The 22,940-nt window shown below is 42.0% G+C and overlaps 1 protein-coding gene across 2 annotated transcripts in view; it reads right to left on the bottom strand.

Moving 5' to 3' along the window:
* The window catches only part of TAF4 (TATA-box binding protein associated factor 4), an 89,875-nt gene that overhangs the window by 11,319 nt on the left and 55,616 nt on the right, over positions 1–22,940 (bottom strand). For both annotated transcript variants that reach the window (XM_034433137.2, XM_034433136.2), the window contains exons 8-15: positions 18,316–18,561; positions 16,295–16,442; positions 15,156–15,270; positions 12,859–13,028; positions 10,572–10,702; positions 8,188–8,313; positions 4,491–4,547; positions 3,970–4,089 (exon numbers count right to left, since the gene is read on the bottom strand). In XM_034433137.2, the coding sequence (XP_034289028.2) occupies positions 3,970–4,089; positions 4,491–4,547; positions 8,188–8,313; positions 10,572–10,702; positions 12,859–13,028; positions 15,156–15,270; positions 16,295–16,442; positions 18,316–18,561 (1,113 nt within the window). The remainder of the gene's footprint in view (positions 1–3,969; positions 4,090–4,490; positions 4,548–8,187; positions 8,314–10,571; positions 10,703–12,858; positions 13,029–15,155; positions 15,271–16,294; positions 16,443–18,315; positions 18,562–22,940) is intronic.

Genomic DNA, 22,940 nt, shown 5'->3' with positions numbered 1-22,940 from the left:
TTGGTCACTATGATATTTTTTTAAAAAATGTTGAGATTCTAGAAAGAATGCAGGGAAGACCAACAAAGATGATTGGTCGGGATGCAGGCTAAAACATATGAAAAATATTTGCAGGAATTGGATATGTCTAGTTTCATGAAAAGAAGGAGCAGGGCAGAGGTGCTATTCAGCAGGTTCTGATAAGTTCTGGAGAACCGGTAGTGGAAATTTTGAGTAGTTCAGAGAACCAGCAAATAACACCTCTGGCTGACCTCAGAGTGGGGAGGGAATGGAGATTTTGCAGTATCCTTCCCCTGCCACGCCCACCAAGCCACACCACGCTCACCAAGCCATGCCCACAGAACCGGTAGTAAAAAAATTTGAATTCCACCACTGGAGCAGGGGTGACATGACAGCAGTGTTCCAGTATTTGAGGGGCTGCCACAAAGAAGAGAAGAAGAGGGGGTAAACTATTCTCCAAAGCACCTGAAGGCAGTGAATGGAAACTAATCAAGGAGAGATCCAACTTAGAACTAAGGAGAAATTTCTTGACAGTTAGAACAATTAACCCGTGGAACGACTTGCCTCCAGGAGCTGTGAGTACTCCAATACTAGAAGTTTTTAAGAAGAGATTGGACAACCATTTGGACAACCAATTTTTTAATTTTGGCTGTTCACCGCCCCGAGTCCTTCGGGAGAGGGGGCGGTATAAAAATTTAATAAATAAATAAATAAATAATAAAATAAATAAATAAAATGATATAGGGCTGTGATGGTGAACTTATGGCACGGGTGCCACAGGTGGCACACGGAGCCATATCAGTGGGCACGCGAGCATTGCTGTAGCTCAGCTCCAGTGCGCATGTGTGCACCGGCCAGCTGATTTTTGGGCCTTCCAATCCCACCGGAAGTTGGGAAATGGGCTGTTTCCGGCCTCCGAAGGGCCTCTGGGTGGGTGGGGAAGGCTGTTTTCGCCCTCCCCAGGCTCCTAGAAAGCCTCTGGAGCCTGGGGAAGGTGAAAAACGGGCCTATCGGGCCCACCGTGCCATCCCGTACTAAAAGAGGGGAATAGGGGGGTGCACGCGCATGCGCGGGGCACATTGAATTATGGGTGTGGGCATGCACGTGGGCGACCTCCCCACGCTCCCCATGCTTTTGACACGTGACGGCAAAAAGGTTAGCCACCACTGATATAGGATTTTCTGTCTGAGCAAGGACTAGAAGACCTCCAAGGCAGGGGTGAAATGCTACCAGTTCAGACCGGTTCGGCTGAACTGGTAGCGATGGCGGCGGGTGGTTCGGAGAACTGGTAGCGACGGCAGCGCAAGGCTCCGCCCACCCACCTGGTTACTTCCTGGTTTTAACTTGCACTTCCGAACCGGTAGGGAAGGTAAGTAGATTTCACCCCTGCTCCAAGGTCCTATCCAACTGTTACTCTGTTATAAGGTCAGTGGGCATTTACATAAAAGAAATGATTCTGCCCACTTTGCTATATGTGACAGCAGTATATGCCAAGTCTGTAGACATTCTCAGCCATCTAGGTCATGGTTGTTCCAAAGGTGCTTTTTCAGGAGGCAACTGGACTTTCTTGTTTTTTTCTTTTGAAGACGTTTCGCTTCTCCTCTGAGAAGCTTCTTCAGCTCTTACAGGTTAGTGGGGATGAGAAGCAAAAGGTCTTCAAAGAAAAAACAAGAAAGTCCAGTGGCCTCCTGAAAAAGCACCTTTGGGACAGTATATGCCAAGAGACAAAAGAAATACAACTACAATGGAAGACACAGGGTTCAGAACAATTCAGTACTACATGAAGTACAAAAGTGAGTCATCAGTATGAAAAGAGTGTTTTGTGGTGCTTTTTCAGAAAGTGAGTAAGTGAATAAATTATACGTGGAAGAGTGAATGGGCCAAGAAGCGAAATACTGAGAAAGTTGGGATCGGATGGTGGTAAGATCTTCATGAGGTGATGAATTAATGAAAAATTAAAGGCACTGAATGTATGGAGCAAAACTCTTCTTCAATATAGAAAGGTATGAAAAGGAATACTGAACAATTTCGGTGCAAACTACTTTTATATTTTTGTTCTGTTCTTTTTTTTAAAAATATATTTATTTTATTAAATTTATTTGCTGCCCATCTCGCCATGAGGAGACTCTGGGTGACTTACAAAATTAAAACATTAAATTCTTCTTACTGGTGTCTTGTTGTGTGTGCTTCAGGGGTGGGTTCTACTTACCTTTACTACCGGTTCGCAACGGGAGCGCACGAACAGGAGAGCTTCTGCCCATGTGCAGATCATAAATTATGGCGGGTGGGCGGAGCCTCCCAGCGCTTTTACTACCAGTTCTAAAGAACCGGACTGAACCGGGAACAACCCACCACTGGTGTGTTTGTAGAGGGCCATGTGTCTTTTCTCTGCTCTGCGTAACATTCCTTATCCCAAAAGGCACGATTGGACTATAGATATATATATGCAGAAATGTTCAGACAACCAACTTTCTATAGTAAGAACAAGGAATTATTTTGCCAAGATAGAAAATCAGTTTTTCATGTTCCCTCTGGTATTTGAAGTCCTGCCAATTTGTTAATTGTGTTAATAAAATGGATTCTCTCGTTCATGGCTGATTGGTTGGGATTCATTTAGTAGCTAAATAGATCGTGAATGGCCCTGCTTAAAGGTGATTTGTATATTCTTAACATTCTTTGGACATTAGCAAACCACTGGCAATACGCTTTCTCTTCAAACAAAAAACAAGAAACAAAAACGCACGGGCCCATTAAGATAGACAAGGGAAGCTCAGTGTGCAACAGCAGCCAGACAGCTGTGAGTTCATTAGAGCCAAAGCAGCTGGTTCTTAATTAAACAAACAAAAGTTTCAATTCAGGCAGCCTGCACTTCATTTGGCTATCCGGGAACTGATTAATTTAAAGAAACTCAATTAATCAGTTTGTTGAAGTGCAAGCAAGACTTTGGGGAGGGGGGGAATCAAAACCAGGTTTTAAAAATGGGATTTTAAAGTAAACACGTCCATGCGCAGACTTGCATAGGGTTGCATCCAAATTGAGCGGCACTTTGAACAAACCCTAATATTTGAAACCAGCCAGACAAATTTAAAGAACTTATCCTCTGCTTGAAGGACAGCTATCTTGAAGCCTGGCTTAAGGGCAGGAGAATGCAAGTTAAACTTTTCCTCTGGAAAGAAACAATGATCAAAAATTCTGGAACTGTGTATATCGAGGTGAGCTACACACCAAAACAGTTCTCCCCAGACGTGCTCTGGTGGTATCTGGAAGCACAGTAATATTGTTTCTAAGATTATTCCAACTCTGAATTTAGAACAGATGGAAACTGCAAACTTCAATGGATTTAATGGGAAGGAACTGCTCCTTCTCCCATCTAACAATTGTTTTTGTTGTTCAGTTGCTAAGTCACGTCTGACTCTTCGCAACCCCCATGGACCATAGCACGCCAGCCCCGCCTATCTGCCACTATTTCCTGGAGTTTTCCCAAATCCATGTTGATTATATCAATGACACTAATCAACTCATCCTCTGCCGTCCCCTTCTCCATTTGCCTTCAATCTTTCCCAACATCAAGGTCTTTTCCAAGGAGCCCTCTCGTCTCATTAGGTGGCCAAAGTATTTGAATTTCTGCTTCAGCAGCTGTCCTTCTAACAACGGGTGGCTCAAATTCCAGAAGTAAAGGAAAACAAATCCTCTCTATGAAAATGGAGCAGGAAACTATTTTATTAAGTAGAGGGGTGAGAATTAAACAGGAGTAGTGGATGCCTTCTTGCCTATGGCGCTGAAGGGAAGATAAACGGAAGGGGTAAGAGAACTGGTCCCATCTTTAATTCAAGTCCCACACACATATGCACACATAGGCACTGCAGAAGTGATATCTAGCAAGCGTGACTCCAAACTTCGTTTCCTGTTACATTTTTTTTTAAAAGCTGGAAACTGCCAAAGGAATACAAACGAATTCTTCTCTCCTACCTCTGTCCCTGATCCAGACCCTGGAGAATCCAGTTTCCTTTTCCTTCTGGGTCCTATTGCAGCCAACGCAGTCAAGTTAGCATCCCTCTGTCGCATTTGTGCTAGTTCCTGTTGTTGCATCTGGTTTGGCAAAACAAAATTATTGTTATTTCCTTGCAGTTTTTATTCTCACTTACCGTATTTTTCGGAGTATAAGATGCATCTTTCCCCCCCCCCAAAAAAGTGGGTGAAAATTTAGGTGCGTCTTATAGACTTAAACCCTCTGCAGGCAAAAACGGGCCCGTTTTGGCGAAAACAGGATGTATGGAGCACTGCAGAGTGCTTCTGGGGGCCTGGGAGGGCGAAAATCCGACACGCGGAGGCCAAAACTATTTTTTTCTTGTTTTCCTTCTGTAAAGTTAGGTGCGTCTTATAGTCTGAAAAATACAGTATATGCTTTTTTTTTTTTTTTTAATGCAATCACTCTTACATAATTGAATGTATGTTCTGGTTCCAAAATGGTAAATATAGTTTAAACATACCTCCTTGGCCTTTTGTTTCAATCTAAGCTGCTCCGGATCTTCTTGTCTAGATCGAGACTGTGTTGATTTTAAAAAATGGAGAAGAGAAGAGGGGGGAGGGAAGAAAGAGAGTCTTTTAAAATAATGTTTAAAGTAATAGTCAGTACGTTTATAAACAACGTCCACTCACATCGTTACAAGTAATCCTCAATTTATAACCGTAATTGAGCCCAGAATTGCAATTATTAAGCTGTTGTGGTCATAAATTGAGATATCACATGGCCAGATTCGAAGTTACAACTGTATTTTATGATGGTCATTAAGCAATTGTGGCGATCATTAAGCAAATATAATGATTGTTAAGTGAATTCATTTTCCCCAATGGGCAATTTTTGCCAGAAGTAAATGCCAGAAACCAGCAAAAAAATGTTGCAAATCATTGCCACATGACCCGAGACATTGCAAATGGCCATAAAAGTGAGTCCGTTGCCAAAAACTCAAAATGTGATTATATGACCACTGGGGGAGGGGTGTGGGGGGGGGAGATATTTGCAGCATTCGTAACTCCAAAAACTGGTTGTAAGTAACTCCGGAGTGTTTGGTTATAACTTCAATCATTAAGTGGCCAGTCGTAAGTTGAGGACTACTGTAAATGAAGTAGGACACCTTGAGCTTTAAGACTAGATTAATGGAACATTTAAAAACAATTATGTCATTAATGACTAATCAGGAGAAGAAAGTTTGAATCCAATTGATTCAGATCCAGCCGTCCACCAACCCAGTCATAATTTCCTACTCCTTCCCAGATTAGCCCATATAAAACCATTCCTTTTTCTGCCATTCAGAATGCTTCAGAGTTTCATTTAACATACAACTGTAGTATTTCTTTTCGCCAAACACTTTTTAGAATGAATGTGACTCAATTTTGCCCAGTGCTTAAAGATGAGAACAGGTGCTACCGAGTCCATCAAATTCCTTTTCTGTCCTTCCAGCTAGGCATTTAGGAAGGCCAGACGATTTTTCACAACAAGTCAATGGAACAAGGCTACAGACAAAATAACTGGAAGAAGGAATTTGTGGGATCCAATCATAGTGGAAAAAATTCTTTAAAGGGGAAACATTTTGCACGTGTTTTACATGGTGAGAACTGGACATGACTATTTTCAAGTTTCAGAATGCAAGCATGCGGAAAATGAAGGTATGTTTTTCCTAGGAGCATGAAGCAGTGAGGAGAGCCATATATTATTTTTTTCTTGGTAACAGATGGCTTATAATTTAAATAAATCAGTCTGAAATATCAGAAAACCGAATAAAGGAAAAAAATTAAATGCTAATGATTCATTGATGTTAGTATTTTTGTCATGATATTAAACTGAAAAAGGTAGAAAGATCAAACTTTCCTGCAAGGTAAGATTGTGAATAAAAGGTTACTAGTGTACTAGTATATCTAAATAAAAACAATATTGTAATACTTTTATTATGCTTATCCATGTTTAATCTGCAGCCGTAATAAGAATCTTCAGACTGAATTTTATGTTACACAAAGATGATCAAAGAGATAGTAGAAGTACGGTATATATAGCAGAACACCTACAGCGTGGGCTAAGTTGCAATTTCCAAAGCGTAGATAATTTAAATTCAGAATTACGATAGGAATTTATGTTAATTCTGACTCATTAGACTATATAATCCTAATCTTTTTAGCCTTCTGAATTTTCAACTTTGATTTTTACTTGTAAGTTTTAACTTGTTCTTAGATTTGTTTTTAATCTGTGCTTTTATTCAGGTGTTTATATTGTTTTAATATGTTGTTGTAAACTGCCCAGTGTCACTTAAGTGGCAGATGGGCAGCATAGAAATTTAATAAATAAATATAGATTTATTAATCTATATATTAAACCACCAGTTTCAAGATTCACCATTCACCATGTACCTGCACCTTGTTTATATCTGTCTCCCTTTGTTCTCTTTGAATAAGACAGAGGCAACATATGAAATATAAAACAATTCCACAACCCTGTCCAAATATATAAGGTAAAGGTAAAGGTTTCCCTCGCACATATGTGCTAGTTGTTCCCAACTCTAGGGGGCGATGCTCATCTCCGTTTCAAAGCCAAAGAGCCAGCGCTGTCCGAAAACGTCTCCGTGGTCATGTGGCCGGCATGACTAAATGCCAAAGGCACACGGAACACTGTTACCTTCCCACCAAAGGTGGTCCCTATTTTTTCTACTTGCATTTTTTGCCTGCAAGAAATACTAGCATTCAAACTGCTAGGTTGGCAGAAGCTGGGACAAGTAACAGGAGCTCATCCCGTTACGTTGGCACTAGGGATTCGAACCGCTGAACTGCCGACCTTTCGATCGACAAGCTCAGCGTCTTAGCCACTGAGCCACCACGTCCCTACAAAGTATATACAAACTTTGTATGTACAAAGTATATACAAACACTTAAATCCACCAGAGTGAGTAAGGGCCAGTTTGGTCTAATGGCTAAGGCACCAGGCTAGAAAGTGGAAGACTGAATTCCAATCTTGCCTTAGCCATGAAAGCCAGTTGGGTTACCTTAGACCAATCACCAAGAGGCCAACAGTTCTAGTCCCACCTTAGGCATGAAAGCCAGCTAAGTGATTTTGAGACAGTCACTCTCACTTTATTGTGGGGCTTTCTTAAAGTTGGACAACTCTCCATTGACACTGTCTAGCATTAGATGCTGCAGAAAGCAGTTTTCAAAACATTTGGAAATAACTTCCAGACTATCCAACAGCACAGCTACAGTAGTGGCCAAAATTGTGGAAACCTTTTGGGAAAAGTGCATTTTCTAAAACTAGCTAATAACACCACTTTTATTTGGAGTAGTACCATAAAATTATATTTAATGGAAAGATAATTTAATCAAGAATGTAATGCAATAACTTTTATGAAGGATTTGCTATTAGAATAGCAGTTACAGTATAAAGAAGAAAAGTGAAACATGTAGAAAAAATGAGATACACAAAAATTATCACCATAGAAAAAACGAGATATACAAAAGTTATCATGTCAGTTAATACTTAGTTGGGTAACCTTTAGCATGAATTACGGCCTTACAACGTCTTCCCATTGAGTGAATCAAGTCTTTTAGTTCTGCAGCTGTTATAATGTGAAACCAAGATTGAATGATTGCTTCTATTAATTGGGTTTTATTGCTGGGTCACTTCTGACTAACAAGTTTCTTTAGTTGGCTCCAAAGATTTTCAATTGGGTTAAGGTCTGGGCTATTCCCAGGCCATTCCAGCAGTGGAATAGGATTATCTTGAAACTCCAAAAAATAGTGTTGTTATTAGCCATCAAATCTCAAAAATATACTTTTCCCAAAGGATTTCCACAATTTCGGCCACTATTGTAGTCCCCAATTTATGGTCATAATTGAGCTAGGAATTATAATTGTTAAGTCATGCCAGTCATTAAAGAAGTCACCATGTTATCACGCCTAATTTTTCAATCTTAACGCTAAGCGATTGGTTATATAAATCGAGGACATTTGTGCTTCTTATGGAGCACTTTCATGACACGGAATTGCAGCCGGCATCTCAACAGCAATTGCTGGTATCCAAGTTTTAAACAAACAAAGCTTCCTTGTCCTTTTTTCACATTCGGTACAAAAGAAGGACTTCTACTCTTCCAATGACAAATGTGACACTTGTTTCATCTATTAAGGATAACACCCAGGAGCACTTGCCTTTGCTGCGCGCATTAATATTTCCCTTTCTTGTTCATCTTTCCGTTGTTTTTCTATTTGATCAAGTTGTTCAAAGAATTTGAGTTGTGCCCGGACGTCGCTTGCCTGTTCGTATCTTTCATCATCCTAAAAACAAGGTGATTTGCAAAAAAAATGAAATTGTGATTTCTCTTGCCCATCTTTTATTTTTAAATAGCACAGTTGGAAAAGAATGGAAGTTCTTCATTGACTGTAAATTCCCATTCTCCTCCAAAGTTGAGTCCAACCAACTGGGAATCCCCTGCCTTTATATCAGGGCTGTCAAACTCAAGGCCCGGGGGCCGGATCTGGCCCGCTGGAGACAGTGAAGGACCAGCCCACGGTGCCTCTGCCAGTGAAAATGGAGCTCATGAGGACTACCCACGGCCCTCCCGAGCAACTCGCGGTGCCTCTGCCGGTGAAAATGGAGCTCAGGAGGGTTGCAGGTGGTTGCAGGAGGCTGTCGCAGCCAAAAATGGAGCTTGGGAGTCCATTTTTGCTGGCAGAGCGCTTGGGCCACTACAGGCGCCCCCGATACAAGTGATGGCAAGCTGTCCATGCCCCTGAGGTCAAACACAACCCTGATGCGGGCCTCAATGAAATTGAGTTTGACAACCCTGCTTTAGATCAAGATAATAGGCCCCTAGGTCCCCCTTGGGACACCAGTGCAAACTTTTAACCATTATCCTTATCCAGGGTGACCTGCTGTGGCTGGAAGAGCCACCCCCCATCATTGTGTGACTACCAGATTCCTCAGCTGGAACTCATAATTATAGATTAACAACTAATTCAAGTGCCCTCAGTAGAATATTTAAAGGAATCCTTCCTCCAGGGAACAGCTTTGACAGATCAGTGAGCCCACCTGACCACTACAGCTCAAAATATAAGAATTTCACAGTAATTAAAAAAAATAGCTATACAGTCTTCTCCTCACCTGTGCCCAAGGGGCCAGCTAACTAAACATATGCAAGAGCAGTAGATCGTGAGTGAGCTCATTATCATATTAGAGCTAAGGAACCTCTAGGGCAGTGTTGGAGAAACGGGAGCGTGAGTACTGGAAACCAGAAGAGCAGAAGCCCAGTGCGCATGCGCGTTCTGGGAAGATTATCTTCTGGTTTCTGGCATGTGCATGCGCACCAACCACCTGGTTTTATGGTTTCTGGCATTCTGGCATGGGCGCGCAAAGACCAAATGCCCAGTGCACGTGCACACGCCAGAAATCAGAAGAGCATTTTCCCGTCACACGCATGCGGCTGTTCTTCCGGTTTCTGGCGCTCCCATGCGCATGAAGACCAGCTGGCCGGCGTGCTGGAACCCAGAAGAGCTACGGGCTATGGCTCACGTGCCCAGAGAAAAGGCTCTGTATGCCTCTTCCAGCACGTGTGCCATAGGTTCGCCATCCCGGCTCTAGGAGATTCACTTTTTGAAGCTCCCCTCAGTTTAAGAGAAAGCATTGACTTTATATTGATAAATAAAAGTATGAATAGAGAACTCGTTCTTGCTCTACAAATTTTTCCCAGGGAAACCAATGCAGCTGTTGAATGGCTTCCAGACTGTGGGACAAACATGCCAAAGTTGTATATTCTTTGATCTGATGAGACAGTAGACACCTTCTTGCCTAGTGCATGGTTTTCAAGGATACAAATAGTGAACAGTCCTGTTTGAATGGCCTCATTCTACAGGTTTGATTTGCCACTCCTCCTCTCTAGGAGAAAGTGGAGCACATAGAAGTCATTTCATGGACCTTGCAGAATCTGGAGTTCACTCTCAGGATGAGGGGCAGATCTGGGCTAAAGATTATCTTGTTCTTGAAAGCAAACAACGTTTGCCATGGATAGGACCCCCCAACTTAAAACACTTTGAAGACAGAATTCTGTTAGAAGTTAACACCTTGAAAGAAGCCATCCCCAAAAACGTAATGGCCTCTTGAGTGTTAAGTTAAGGGAGGCACAGTACAGATCAGGAGGGTGTGCAGAAGTGTGAGGTTCCGGAAGAGTACGCAACAATGCACAAGTGGCCAGAGCTATGTGAAAGATTGAACTTGATAACAAATTTCAGCAATCCAAGGAAACAATTCCCTATTTGTTTGTGAAACTGATACACCCATTTTACAGGCAGAGAAATTCCTGACATATTGATTAAAATAAAATCATTCTTGTGGTTCAAGCTATTTTTTTTTTAAATTGCAAGACAAGTTACTTTGAGATATATTACATATTAAGGACATTTATCGGCAATAAATTGTGCCTACAACAGAATCTAATTGCTTTGGGCCCACATTGCATTTAAAGCCATTACTCAAAGTGTTTTCGTTGTTGTTGTTAAGGCATTGCCAATAGCTTCACAATAAAGAACACACCAGTTACCTTGTAAGAAATATTCCTTTGTTGGGCAGTCTCCGATACTTTCTCCACCAGGTTTTGTAACCTTTGTTGCGTCGCATGTGATACATAACTAGCTACGTCAGGATGGATTTCCGTTATCCCATGCTTTTTACCTGAGTTTCCAAGGGGGGAAAAATGGCATTGATGAATTAGAGCTAGCTCCTTTACCAGTGGCTGCATGAACTGGTTTTTCTTTCCATGAATTGCAGATAAACAGGTGTGCTGCTACTCCCAAATTACACTGCCATTCATGCAAATATTCTATTTGGAATGATTGATAGAAGAACTATGGAGGAAATTATAGCTGAGGTTTGTACACCAATGCAATGGCAAGTGAAAAGAAGGCTTCTTCCAAGCACCTAAGACAGGAGTGTCAAACTGGATTTCTTCGAGAGCTGGATCAGCATTGTAGTTCTCCACCGCAGGCTGGTGGGGAGGGGGGAAGACGAGGGAAAAGGAACGGACGCCTCCTGCAGGACCCTGCTGGCCAAAACAGGGCATGGGGGGGACACACAGCCCCTATGTACCCGTTTTCGATCTGGTCAACCTCCTGCAGCACTCTGCCAGCCAAACTGGGGCAAACGGGGACCACATGTGCCCCCACAACCAGTTTTGGCCAGCAGAGTGCTGCAGGAGGCAGACCAGGTTGAAAACAGGGTGCGGGGACCACACACGGGCCCCCCACGCCCCGGTTTGGCTGCCAGAGGCATTGCAGGCTGGTCCTTTGCTATTTCCAGGCCGGCCCCACAGGCCAGATTTAAGCATCCCACGAGCCAGATCCACCCCGCGGGCCATGAGTTTGACACCCCTGATATAAGTGTACCAGAAGAATTTCCTTGCAGGTGCAGAAATCCCATATCTGTGATGCCCAGCGACCACTGAGAATAAGTGACATATGAAAGGTTCTTTTATTCACTGAAATATACACAGCCCAGAGCTCCCTCTCTGAGGGAGATAAATGGTTACGAAGTGTGAAATGTAAACATAAAATATAAATCAATAGCTGAATAAATACATGCAGGAATAGGAAAACCTATTCCAATTTCATTCACACCACAGTAAATCCCATTCTTTGGCCCTTACTGCTATCCACACCAATGTTGAGCCTATTAACATGATGCCTGCGGAACATCATCCCTGTGTAAGTAAGACTGGCCTCCAGCTTGATACACTTTCAAAAGGCCCTGGAGACCTGGTTTTGCCTGGGGATCCCAGGGTGATATGGAGCCCATCACATGGTTATTACGACTGTTGCTGCGAGGGGTGTGGCGGTATATTGGGTTTTATTTCTGTAAGCCATCCATGGTCACCATCAGTGAGTTGGGCACTCATGTAAATTTTCTTAATTAATAAATAAACCAATTAAAAAATTAATGTTCACAGTTGTTTCCCAAAGCAGTATGACATGCAATCATAACTAGGGTAAAGCTCTAGATCAGGGGTCTCCAACCAGTGGTGGGTTTCAAATTTTTTACTACCGGGTGTGGCTTGGTGAGTATTGCATGGCTTGGTGAGTGTGGCATGGTGGGTGTGGAAGGGGAAGGCTATTGCAAAATCCCCATTTCCTCCCGATCAGCTGGGACTCAGGAGGCAGAGAATAGATGGGGGCGGGGCCAGTCAGAGGTGGTATTTACCGGATCTCCGAACTACTCAAAATTTCCACTACTGGTTCTCCAGAACTAGTCATAACCTGCTGAAACCCACCTCTGTCTCCAACCTTGGCAACTTTAAGACTTGTGGACTTCAACTCCCAGACTTCCTCAGCCAGATGGGAGTTGAAATCCACAAGTATTTATAAGTTCACACGGTTGGAGACCCCGTTCTAGCTCATTCAAATCTTCATTTGGGTCCACATGTTGGTAGAAATATTTACAACTTCAAAACAAATCATTTATCTGATGTTTTCTAATTAGTATGAGCTACAGATTATCCAGGGAAGGAAATGGCCACTTTCAGGTCTGTTGTTAATTCAGCCTGCTTTTTTTAAGAGTAATTTCTAAGGCATCATAAAATTTCAAAAATTCTTGTTCAATTGAAAAACAACCAATTAAAGAGATTTTAATGTCTGCAACCTTGAGTTATACTCATCAGACAGTAAAGACTGACTTCAGCTTCTTAGCAAGGAAGCCCATTGTCAAAATCATGTTTGTTTTGGGGTAATACTTGGAGCAGCCTTCCAAGTCAATAAATGATACAGTGCTAAATACATTTCCTATTAAAAACACAGGTTGCTATAAACTACTATATCACACTTTTGGTGGAAACCCACCTATTTCTAATATTCTTCTTTGCAAGGGTGTTGAGAGAAGAAAAGTTTCATCTTTACACGACCTTGTTAAAGTGCCTACCAATTCAGAATTGGTGGCCAATATACGTGCGCTTTCTTCCGATAGATTGACTCCTGCCATCGAGGCAACGTCATTAATATCATCGTCATCCCTTCAGAGAAAAAAAAAACATCTTATTAACATTAGCAAAAAGAAAAATGCTATTCACAGACCAAGAATTTATAAAGTGTTTGGTGAGGCTAAACTAAAACAAAAACACTTTTTTAAAGGACACGAAGTGAAAAGTACTCCTGGTGTACACAGGACCTCTCCTCTGGCTGGAACGACGCTTGTCAAAGTGTCTGGCGTGTGGGAAATGGTAAAGTGTGGTCCAAGGCAGATGGGGAGTGGGAGGGAAATTCAGCTCACTAAAGCAGGGATCTCCAACCTTGGCAACTTTTAGATTTGTGAACTTCAACTCCCAGAATTCCTCAGCCAGCAAAGCTTGTGGACTTCAACTCCCAGTCAGCAAAGCTGGGTGAGGAACTCTGGGAGTTGAAGTCCACAAGTCTTAAAGTTGCCAAGGTTGGAGACCCCTGCACTAAAGTATTCAATGGCCAGCAAGGGGTGCTATTTCCTAACATGAAAAGTAAAAAAATAAAAGAGAAACTATCTGGTCCTTTTCTAGTTAATTGGCATTAGTAATAGTGTTTAAGACTTACATACCGTTTCATAGTGCTTTACAGCACTCTCTAAGCCAGTGATTCTCAATCTTGGCAAATTTAAGTTGTGTGGACATCAACTCCCAGAATTCTCCAGTCAGCATAGCTAGCTGGGGAATTCTGGGAGTTGAAATCCACCCAGTTTAAAACTTCCCAAGGTTGAGAAACACTGCTTTAAACGGTTTACAGAGTCAGCCTATTGCCCCCAACAATCTGGGTCCTCATTTTACCGACCTCGGAAGGATGGAAGGCCGAGCAGGTCAAGATCGAACTCCTGGCAGTGGAATGCAAAGTTAACCAGAAAGACTGCGTTCTAACCACTGCATTAATTAGTATTTATTTTATTATGTTTTCATTTGTTAAATTTATCTTGTCGTGGGGATACGAGTATGATCTTTTCCTCTTCCTTTCCCTTCCCACTGGCAAAAACCATCAAATATACTCCGGTGAACTATCCTATAACCAAAACATGTAAATTTTATTTCAAATGAAACTGACAAGGGAGGTCTTTATGAGTGGAAGAGAAGACAAGAGAGAAAGCACCTGTTTGCTACTGGGAAACCCCATTTCTGGTGGCCGGAGTTGGGAAAAGTTTCCCAGGTTTTGTCATATTTATACAAAAATGAATAAACGAGATAAAAATAAAGAGGAACAAGAATTCCTTGGGATAACAGTAGCCCAGATTCATTACACATCCTGAACAGTATATCAGTATTGATCTCCCTCAGCTTGGAGATCCCTTACTAAAAGTATGTAAAAAGAGATCACTTGATATATGACTTTTTCCTACTCTCCTTTCCAGAGTTACACAATTTTAACATTATTTTTAAAATCAGAAAGCATTTAGACAATGTCACTAAAAACACTTCCCCGTCTTTATTTTTTAGTACACATGCTCATGCCCACATCTTCTCCCACCAAAGCATTCAATGCATCCCTTAAGTGTCTTAATTCCCAGATGTGGGAATGGAGGATTTTAACATCCTTTTGCTCTAATCTCCAAGCCCTTATGTATAATCACAGATAGCATGAATTAACCCAACTTTCTACAAACTGGCACTTTCCAAGTACATTGGACTACAACTTCCATAATTACCAATCAACATAGCCAGTTTATCTTGGAAAAACCAGAATAACAGAATTACACAGTTGAAAGGGATCTTGGAGGTCTTCTAGTCCAACCCCCTGCTCAAGCAGTAGACCCTGTTCTATTTCAGACAAATGGCTATCAGATCTCTTCTTAAAAATCTTGTGATAGAGCACCCACAACTTCTGGAGATATGCGGTTCCACTGATTGATTGTTCAAACTGTCAGGAAATTTCTCTTTGGTTTTAGGTTGTTCTACTTTGTTGACAATAGCCCCAATTCCACATAATCAGAGGAAGCGAAGTTAAATTAAATGTTGAAAAATGGAGCTGAAGGTAAGCCGAGTAACCTTATCTTTTTATGAGAAGTCTTCAGAGTCTAGAATTTACTCCCTAGCATTACAAATTCTCTTTTGCTGAGGAAGCAAAATAAATCGGGAAAAGGGAATACACGTCACGGTTTTTCTTCAAGAACAAATAAGATCACTTACCGAAAAGAGCCTCCCCCAGGTTCTTTGAGTTTATTTTTTTGAGCAATTGCAGCTTGGGTTGAAAGAGTAGAAAGAGCTTTGGTTCCTGGTAATACTGTTTGCTTTACCACGGGGACTGTAAGAAAAGGAAACCAGCATGGGTGCTCCGTAGGCGAGATTAGCACACCAAAAACTGCAGAAAAATCTATGCAAATTGAAGGCGAGGGATGTAAACTTGTTTATTGCTCATGATTTTAGGTAGCTCACAAATCCAAGCTTGCTTTGGGGAAGAATGAAGGAAAGGGAAAATATACAGAAATGTATATATCTGTACAGAAATGATGATGGAGCAAATACAAAGAATAATGAAATAAGAGCTATAATCAGCGCTTACAATGATCCTAATTCTAAGTTTATTCAGGGTAGAGGAGAGGAGGGGAGGGTAGAGGAGAGAAGAGGAGGGGAGGGGAGGGGAGAGGAGAGGAGAGAAGAGGAGGGGAGGGTAGAGGAGAGAAGAGGAGGGGAGGGGAGGGGAGAGGAGAGGAGAGGAGAGGAGAGGAGAGGAGAGGAGAGGAGAGGAGAGGAGAGGAGAGGAGAGGAGAGGAGAGGAGAGGAGAGGAGAGGCAAAGAGGAGGGGAGGGGAGGGGAGGGGAGGAGAGGAGAGGAGAGGAGGGGGGAAGAGGAGAGGATTAAAATACACAATTCAGAATTTGATCGGGTCAGTAAAATAGCAGATAATTCATTCTGTTCATCAATAGCCCAGACCATCTCTCTCAGCAGCATATTTTGATTTATTCCAGGTCAAAAAAAAAAAAAAATCAATCCTACAAGGGGCTTATTATAGAAGATGAGGAGGCTAAGCCCAAGGGCAAGGTTAAATGTATCAAAAGTTTGGAGTCATTATGTTCCCACAAGAGACCCAGGTTCAGCCTCCTTACCCTCCCATGAATTCTGTTGACCCTTATATAGCACCAATTTGGCTTGAGCAATAGAAGATCAGATTCTCGTGTATAGATAGGGGTGTAATAAACTTCTGCTGCTCTGGACTCAACTCTCGTTCCTGGTTACTTGTGCCTGACATTTGATGAATCAAACACTATTTCCAGGCGCAGTTTTACCAGCGAACACCAGATGTCACACTGAGAACGCCTAGCTCTTACCTGTCTGAAGTGCATTCAGCTGAATTTGTTGAGGAGCGGTCAGCATAATACGGTTGTGGGGTGGCCGCAAAGCCACCATGGGCGTCTGGGTCAACGTCACCTGCGGAGGCCTAATTAATGTGCCTTGTTTTTGAGACTGCTGAATAACCTGCAAAAAGTTTTGGAGAAACAACCATGGCGTTATTCCATTATACCAGGACAAGTTTGCTTCTCAAAAGATTCAACAATGGCTGTTCCTCCACTAGCTTCTTTGACTAAGCCTGGCGCTAATCAGGGTTGTTTTGTTGTTGTTGTTTGAACAAGGATGGCGCGGTAGCTCAGTTATTAAGACACTGTACTTGTTAGGTAGGAAGCCCGCAGCCCAGGTTCGAGACTTGAGCGCCACACGAACGGGGTGAGCTCCCGTCCTCGCCCCAGCTGCCAACCTAGCAGTTCGAACGCATGCAAACTCTAATATGTATCCAATCATTCTCTAATATGTGTCTTAGACTGGTACCAGCGTTCTGCTAACGTTGTTTGTTTTTAACTTTTCTATCAAGAAGCTAGATCAGTGATGGTTAACCTTCTTGTTGCCGAGTGCCCAAAGTGCACGAGTGCGCATGCAAATACATGTGCGCATGCCCGGACCCCCAAAATGCAATGCGAGAGCCCCGCGCATGCACCCCGCCCCTCATGCCCCATTTTGGCTTCCAGGTTGGCGTAGGAGGCCTTCTAGGTCCAAAATGGGGTGCGGGAGGGCGTGCACACGAACCCCCAAAATGCAATGCAAGCATCCCCCAAGCATGCGTCCCACCCCCCCATGTATGTGCGTATGCGCTCTGTCCCCCACGCATGCGCAGCAGAGACCTGGAGACTAGCTGGCCAGCGGGAGACATGCACGCATGCACGGTGGAACTGGGCTGGGGTGATGGCTGGCGTGCCAGGCAACATGGCTCTGCATGCCATTTCGGGCAAGCGTGCCATAGGTTCACCATCACAGAGCTAGATTCTCAAGTAAAAGCAGACAACTGTGAAAATGTAGTTTAAATCAAGGCAAAGAAACTACACAAGTGGCATGGATATTCCTTATGTGATTAGCAGAACGGTGGTATGAGTCTAAGACACATATTAGAGAACGATTGGATAAATATTAGAGTTTGCATGCTTTCGAACTGCTAGGTTGGCAGGAGCTGGGGGTGAGGAGGGGAGCTCACCCCGTCGTGTGGTGCTCGAGTCTCGAACCTGGGCTGAGGGCTTTCTACCTAACAAGTACAGTGTCTTAACAACTGAGCCACCGCGCCATCCTTGTTCATATGGAGCAAATTGAAAAAGAAGCACAGAGTGAATGGAAAATCAGTCAATGGAGCTGATGAAATCTCTTAAAACGAAAACGGTACAGATTTTAAAGAATAAGAGGCAATGTATGAACTGGTATCCAGAAACAAGAATGATCTGCAAAGTCACACGCTTGTGAAGAAATACAGTGAGCGATGTTCAGCTATAATCATTCTTTTTTTCTTTTCTTTTCTTTTCTTTCCTGACATGTTTCATTCACTTGGCTTGCTTTCACTTATGCCTTTTCTGCGCTCTACATAATGATGCAGGGTCCTATTATGCCGTTCCCTCCCAGCTCAACATAATAATGTTGAGCTGGGAGGGAACGGCATAATAGGTTTGTATGAATGAATGGACCACTCTTTCCCCCTTATTGGTAAGCGTCTGCAACACAGCCAGGATAACTTTCTTCAGCAAAAATACGGCAGGGGCGAAAAGATTAAAATGCGAACCGTTTGCATCTTTGCTGACGATGCGCTTTGCATGGGGGGGGGGGGGGGGAGCTAAGCAGGACCGCAGCCAAAAGAATGAAACATCCATCATGTCTAATTTGATACTAAATGGGCAGAATACAAGGATGTGTAGCTTTCGTATGGTAGATAAGTTGTTGTTTATACATGTGTCACTGGTTTAGGTTTATAGGAAGGAAACGGCTGGTATGTGCTGGGAGACCAAAGAGAGACAGGAATCCAGTTCGATTTACACACCACCTGCGTGGGCTGTCCCTGCTTGCCAACTCCCACTTGGGTTGGCTGCGTTAGGCTGATGACCGGCTGCTGCAAGGTACTCGTGGCTGTGGCGGTGGTCTTTCCCGCCGTACGCTGGACCGAGCTGCTCAACATCACGGCGGTCAGAGCGGTCGTGGGCTGCGTCAAGGGCTGCTGCTGCTGCTGGCTTTGCTGAATGAAAGCGGCCGAGTCAGGAGTCAGGTGTCTCAAGGCAGGTAAGCTCCGCTGTAAAAGAGACGGGATGCAAAAGCTCTTAGCAACTTAAGAGAACCATTCAAATCACAACCCAGCCCAAAAGAAATTCCCCTTCTTGCATTGTTTGTGCCAACTGGCAGGGGAGGTAGTACCTAAAGGTGTGGTACAGATAGTCCTCGACTTACAACAGTTCATTTAGTGACCGTTCAATGTTACAATGGCACTTTTAAAAAATGTGAGTTGTGACTGTTTTTCATACGATCATTGCAGCTAATGTGATCAAAATTCATACACTTGGCAACTGGCTCATATTTATGACGGCTGCAGTGTCCCAGGGTCATGTGTGCACCTTTTGCGACCTTCTGATGAGCAGAGTCAATGGGGAAGCCAGATTCACTTAATAACTGTGTTACCGACTTAACTGCAGGGATTCACTTAACAATTGTGCACAAGAGAGGACGTAAAATGGGGCAAAACTCTCTTAACAAATTGTTCACTTAGCAGTAGAAAGTTTGAGCTCAATTGTGGTCGTAAGTCAAATAGATTTGTAGATTCAAATAACAAAAACTAAGATAAATGGCACTTTAATGCAATATATTGTTATGCAGGGAATATAAAGTCTGCTATACACAGGTAGTCCTTGACTTATGACCAAAATCGAGCTTGGAATTTTGGTTGGTTGGTGAGTAGTTGCAATCGTTAAGCTGTTCACCACATGACCTGAATTGATTTTATGACTACTTTTCCAAGGGACGTAAGTCACTGTAGCTGTTGAGTGAATCATGTGGTCAAATCCAATAGGCTTTTTTTTTTTTTTTTTTTTTGCCATTTTTCTGCCAGAAAATGGCGGGGGTGGGGGGAATCACAAATTGTGGTCCCTGATCGTGGGATGGATGCCGCAACTGGTCATAAATGCAAGCCAGTGGCCAAGCACCCAAATACAAACACATGATAGTGGTGCGAGAGAGGCAGCCGTAACTTTGAGGATATATTGTAAGTAGCTTTTCTGAAATCCAGTGCAACTTCGACCAGTAGTTAAGTTGTCATAAATTGAGAACTTGATCTCTAATCGGGAACCTTAAGTTAATTTTAGGCTGTTATTTGAAAGGGGGGGTGGGGGAGAGAACTGCATATAAATGAACAAATAACAGAATCCTTCCTGAACTTAATAATTCACAGGGTAGACAATCCTCAATCGATTGCAAATGAAACCAGAATTTCCTTCGTAAGTTGCTGTGGTCATAAGTTCTTATGACAATTTTTACGGTGTGTTAAGCAAATCACTGAGATCATTAAGTAAATCCACTTTCCCAATGCATTGTTTTGTTTTGTTTTGTTTTGTTTTGTTTTGTTTTGTTGTTTTGTTTTGTTTTGTTTTGTTTTGTTTTGTTGTTTTGTTTTGTTTTGTTTTGTTTTGTTTTGTTTTGTTTTGTTTTGTTTTGTTTTGTTTGAGATCAGCAAAAAAAAGGTTGAAATCATCCCCACGTGACTGCAGGATGCTGCAACCGATCATAAATACAAGCTGGGTTGCTAATGTCCAAATTGTAACCACGTGGCAGCGAGGGAGGTATATTGGCCATAGGTATTATTAGTAGAAGTGGGAAGTTACTTCCATAGCCATTGTAACTTTGAGCTATCATTAAACAAAGATTGTAAGTCGAGGACTACCTGTAGAATTTTTCTCTAGAGAATATATATAGGGAATGAGTAAATGAACTCTTTTAAACTGAATCCACAACCTGGCTGTAATTTGTCCCTCGCTTGTGCCCATGTTATTTTTCAGTTCGTTTCAACCACAGATTTACTCAATAGTCCCCTATAAAGAAATGTCATGAGACCCACCTGTCAAAAGCTGTGCACTCCAAAAAAAAAAAACCACAGCCAATTATCAATTGAACTGATCATTGCTAATTAACAAAAACTGCCTGGAAAATAAGATATCCCATTCATAACCTGTAATTGATTTCCTATCTGCATATTACCAACGTTCAACAGGCAAAGTCCTCCCTCAAACCATGTTTTTAGCAGCAGCACCTCCAGTCCTCAACTAAATTATTTTCAGTAGCTCTTCTATTCAACAAATTTTAAAACCCCTTCTCCTCCATAATGAGCTTCCTCTGCTTTTGACTTAGCCATGGTCTCTGAAACACAATGTGTGGACTCAGAGATCACACTAAGTCAAAATAAAAAGGAAGCTCGTTTCCGGAGTAATCTCTTCTATGGCAAGATCCAGACCAGAGTCACACATTCATCAACCCCCACCTACCAATCAAAAGCACATACTGGTTTCTGCATCCATTCTACTGTAACCATCACAACAAGCATTTCATTACGAATAGGTTTCCGAGTGCAAAGTCTTAATTATCCGGACAAAGAGAGGAAACTGTACAAAGATTAATTAAGGGATAAATGCAACTCGGAAAGCCAGCTCATCAACTATGCTGTTCAAAGATCCACTTATTCAAAATTGTCAGGACAATTAAGTCTTTTGCTAGGCTCCCCCTACAGAAGGACCAAGAGACAGCTCAACTATTTTCACCCGACCATACAAAGTAGAATCATAATTACTCTTCCTCACTTCTCTCAAGTCATCTTACGGGCGTTATTGAGGTATCAAATAGATGGATTGTATGTGGCTGCTCAAATTCAGTAACAGTCAATAAAACAATCACAACAACCAGTAAAAACAAAAGGAGCATTGCATACATGGAGCAAAACACAACTGTCGGTAAACTAAAGAAGTTCCCCCAATACTCAGGCCCAAAGCCCAAGAATGCCTTAAATAGCTGGCACAATCAGGGCCATCAGAATCTTATGTTGCACCACTGGGCAGGTGCCATAACAGAGAAGGCAACCTTGAGGGTCCAATTAAGTGACATTGCTTGACAGAAGGGACATAGAATATGCCCACCCTGCCAGATGTCATGGGACAGTTGAAGACAGACTGTCCTGCAAATAACCTGGCTTATGGGGCTTTATAGGTGATAACTAACATTCTGAATTGCACTAGAAATCCACTAAGAACCAATAAAACTTGTAGAATAAATGTGGCTACATAGGTGAAATGAAGTAGTCATGATTATCCACACTGTTGTGTTCTAGACTAGCGGAAACCTCATCACAACCACACCCTTAAAGTCCTTACCCAGAAAGGCACAAACATTTAAACAAGTACCAGAATAGATTAAATACCACAACTTATTAATAGAAATCTTTTATTTATAAACAAAGCATTTACCACCATAAAATATTTCTTTTTTTTTCATTATACATTTGCACAAATTACAAAGCATGCACTGATGTTATTAAAGGGATTGTTCATAACTTATTAAAATAGTTATATTTTTCCACCCACAAGAGCCATCTATGCTGTGGGGAATTTTAAAAATAAAGAAATAAAAATTAGTATATCCATAGACATACAGAACAAAATTAGCATGTCCATAGTTTTTAAATTGTTTTTCTTTTTTTAAAAAAAATTTTTTTGAAACTTTCTGCATATTTTTCAGTATTCCCAATGTGAAAACTGGTGTATGGAAATCAAACACAAACTAAAAGAAAAACCATCCTTGAAAGGGTGAGCTGGATTGGAGAAATTCTATCGCACACACAGATAGAAATGCTAAGATTCTCCAATTTCTCACAAGTAATGGCTTCTGGACGTAAGCACTGTGACCTTCTTAAAGAAAGCCTGGAAATACTATGAATTTTATTACAATATTAGGGGGATTCAAACTAAAGTAGAAACCTATATTGCATTGTAATTCGAGCCTTTACCACACTGCCCTAGGAATAATTCACAAAATTGCCCTACCAACGTCCTAGGTTAGAGAGCCATGGTGGCACGGTGGTTAGAATGCAATATTGCAGACTAATTCTGCCGACTGTCAGCAGTTCAATCCTGACAGGCTCAAAGTTGATTCAGCCTTCCATCCTTCCAAGGTCGGTAAAATGCGGACCCAGATATGTTGACTCTGTAAACTGCTTAGAGAGGGTTGTAAAGCACTATGAAGCGGTATATAAGTCTAAGTGCTATTACAATATCAAACTTGTATACTAACTATACATTATACCAGGGGTGTCCAAACTTGTCAACGTTAAGACTTGTGGGCTTCAGCTCCCAGCATGTTTGGCTGGGGAATTCTGAGAGTTGAAGTCTACAAGTCTTAAAGTTGACAAGGTTAGACATCCCTGCATTATACAGTTCTAGAACTCTAGCTCTTACACATGTACACACTCCGCCATACACACCATTTTTTTAAAAAATGAAGTATATGTACTCATTACGTATACAATAAGCACTATGCCAGTTACATTACAGCTTGTTACTTTATCCAGCATATCAGTTTCCCAAACTTGGCTATTTTAAGATCCATGGACTTCAATTCCCAGAATTCCCCAACCAGTAT

Source organism: Pantherophis guttatus, chromosome 3, assembly GCF_059756535.1.
Source record: "Pantherophis guttatus breed Tessera chromosome 3, ASM5975653v1, whole genome shotgun sequence".
In the NCBI taxonomy this organism is placed as follows: domain Eukaryota; kingdom Metazoa; phylum Chordata; class Lepidosauria; order Squamata; family Colubridae; genus Pantherophis; species Pantherophis guttatus.
Note: the sequence above shows the minus strand (reverse complement) of the source record. Positions and strands in the feature narration are given on the sequence as shown.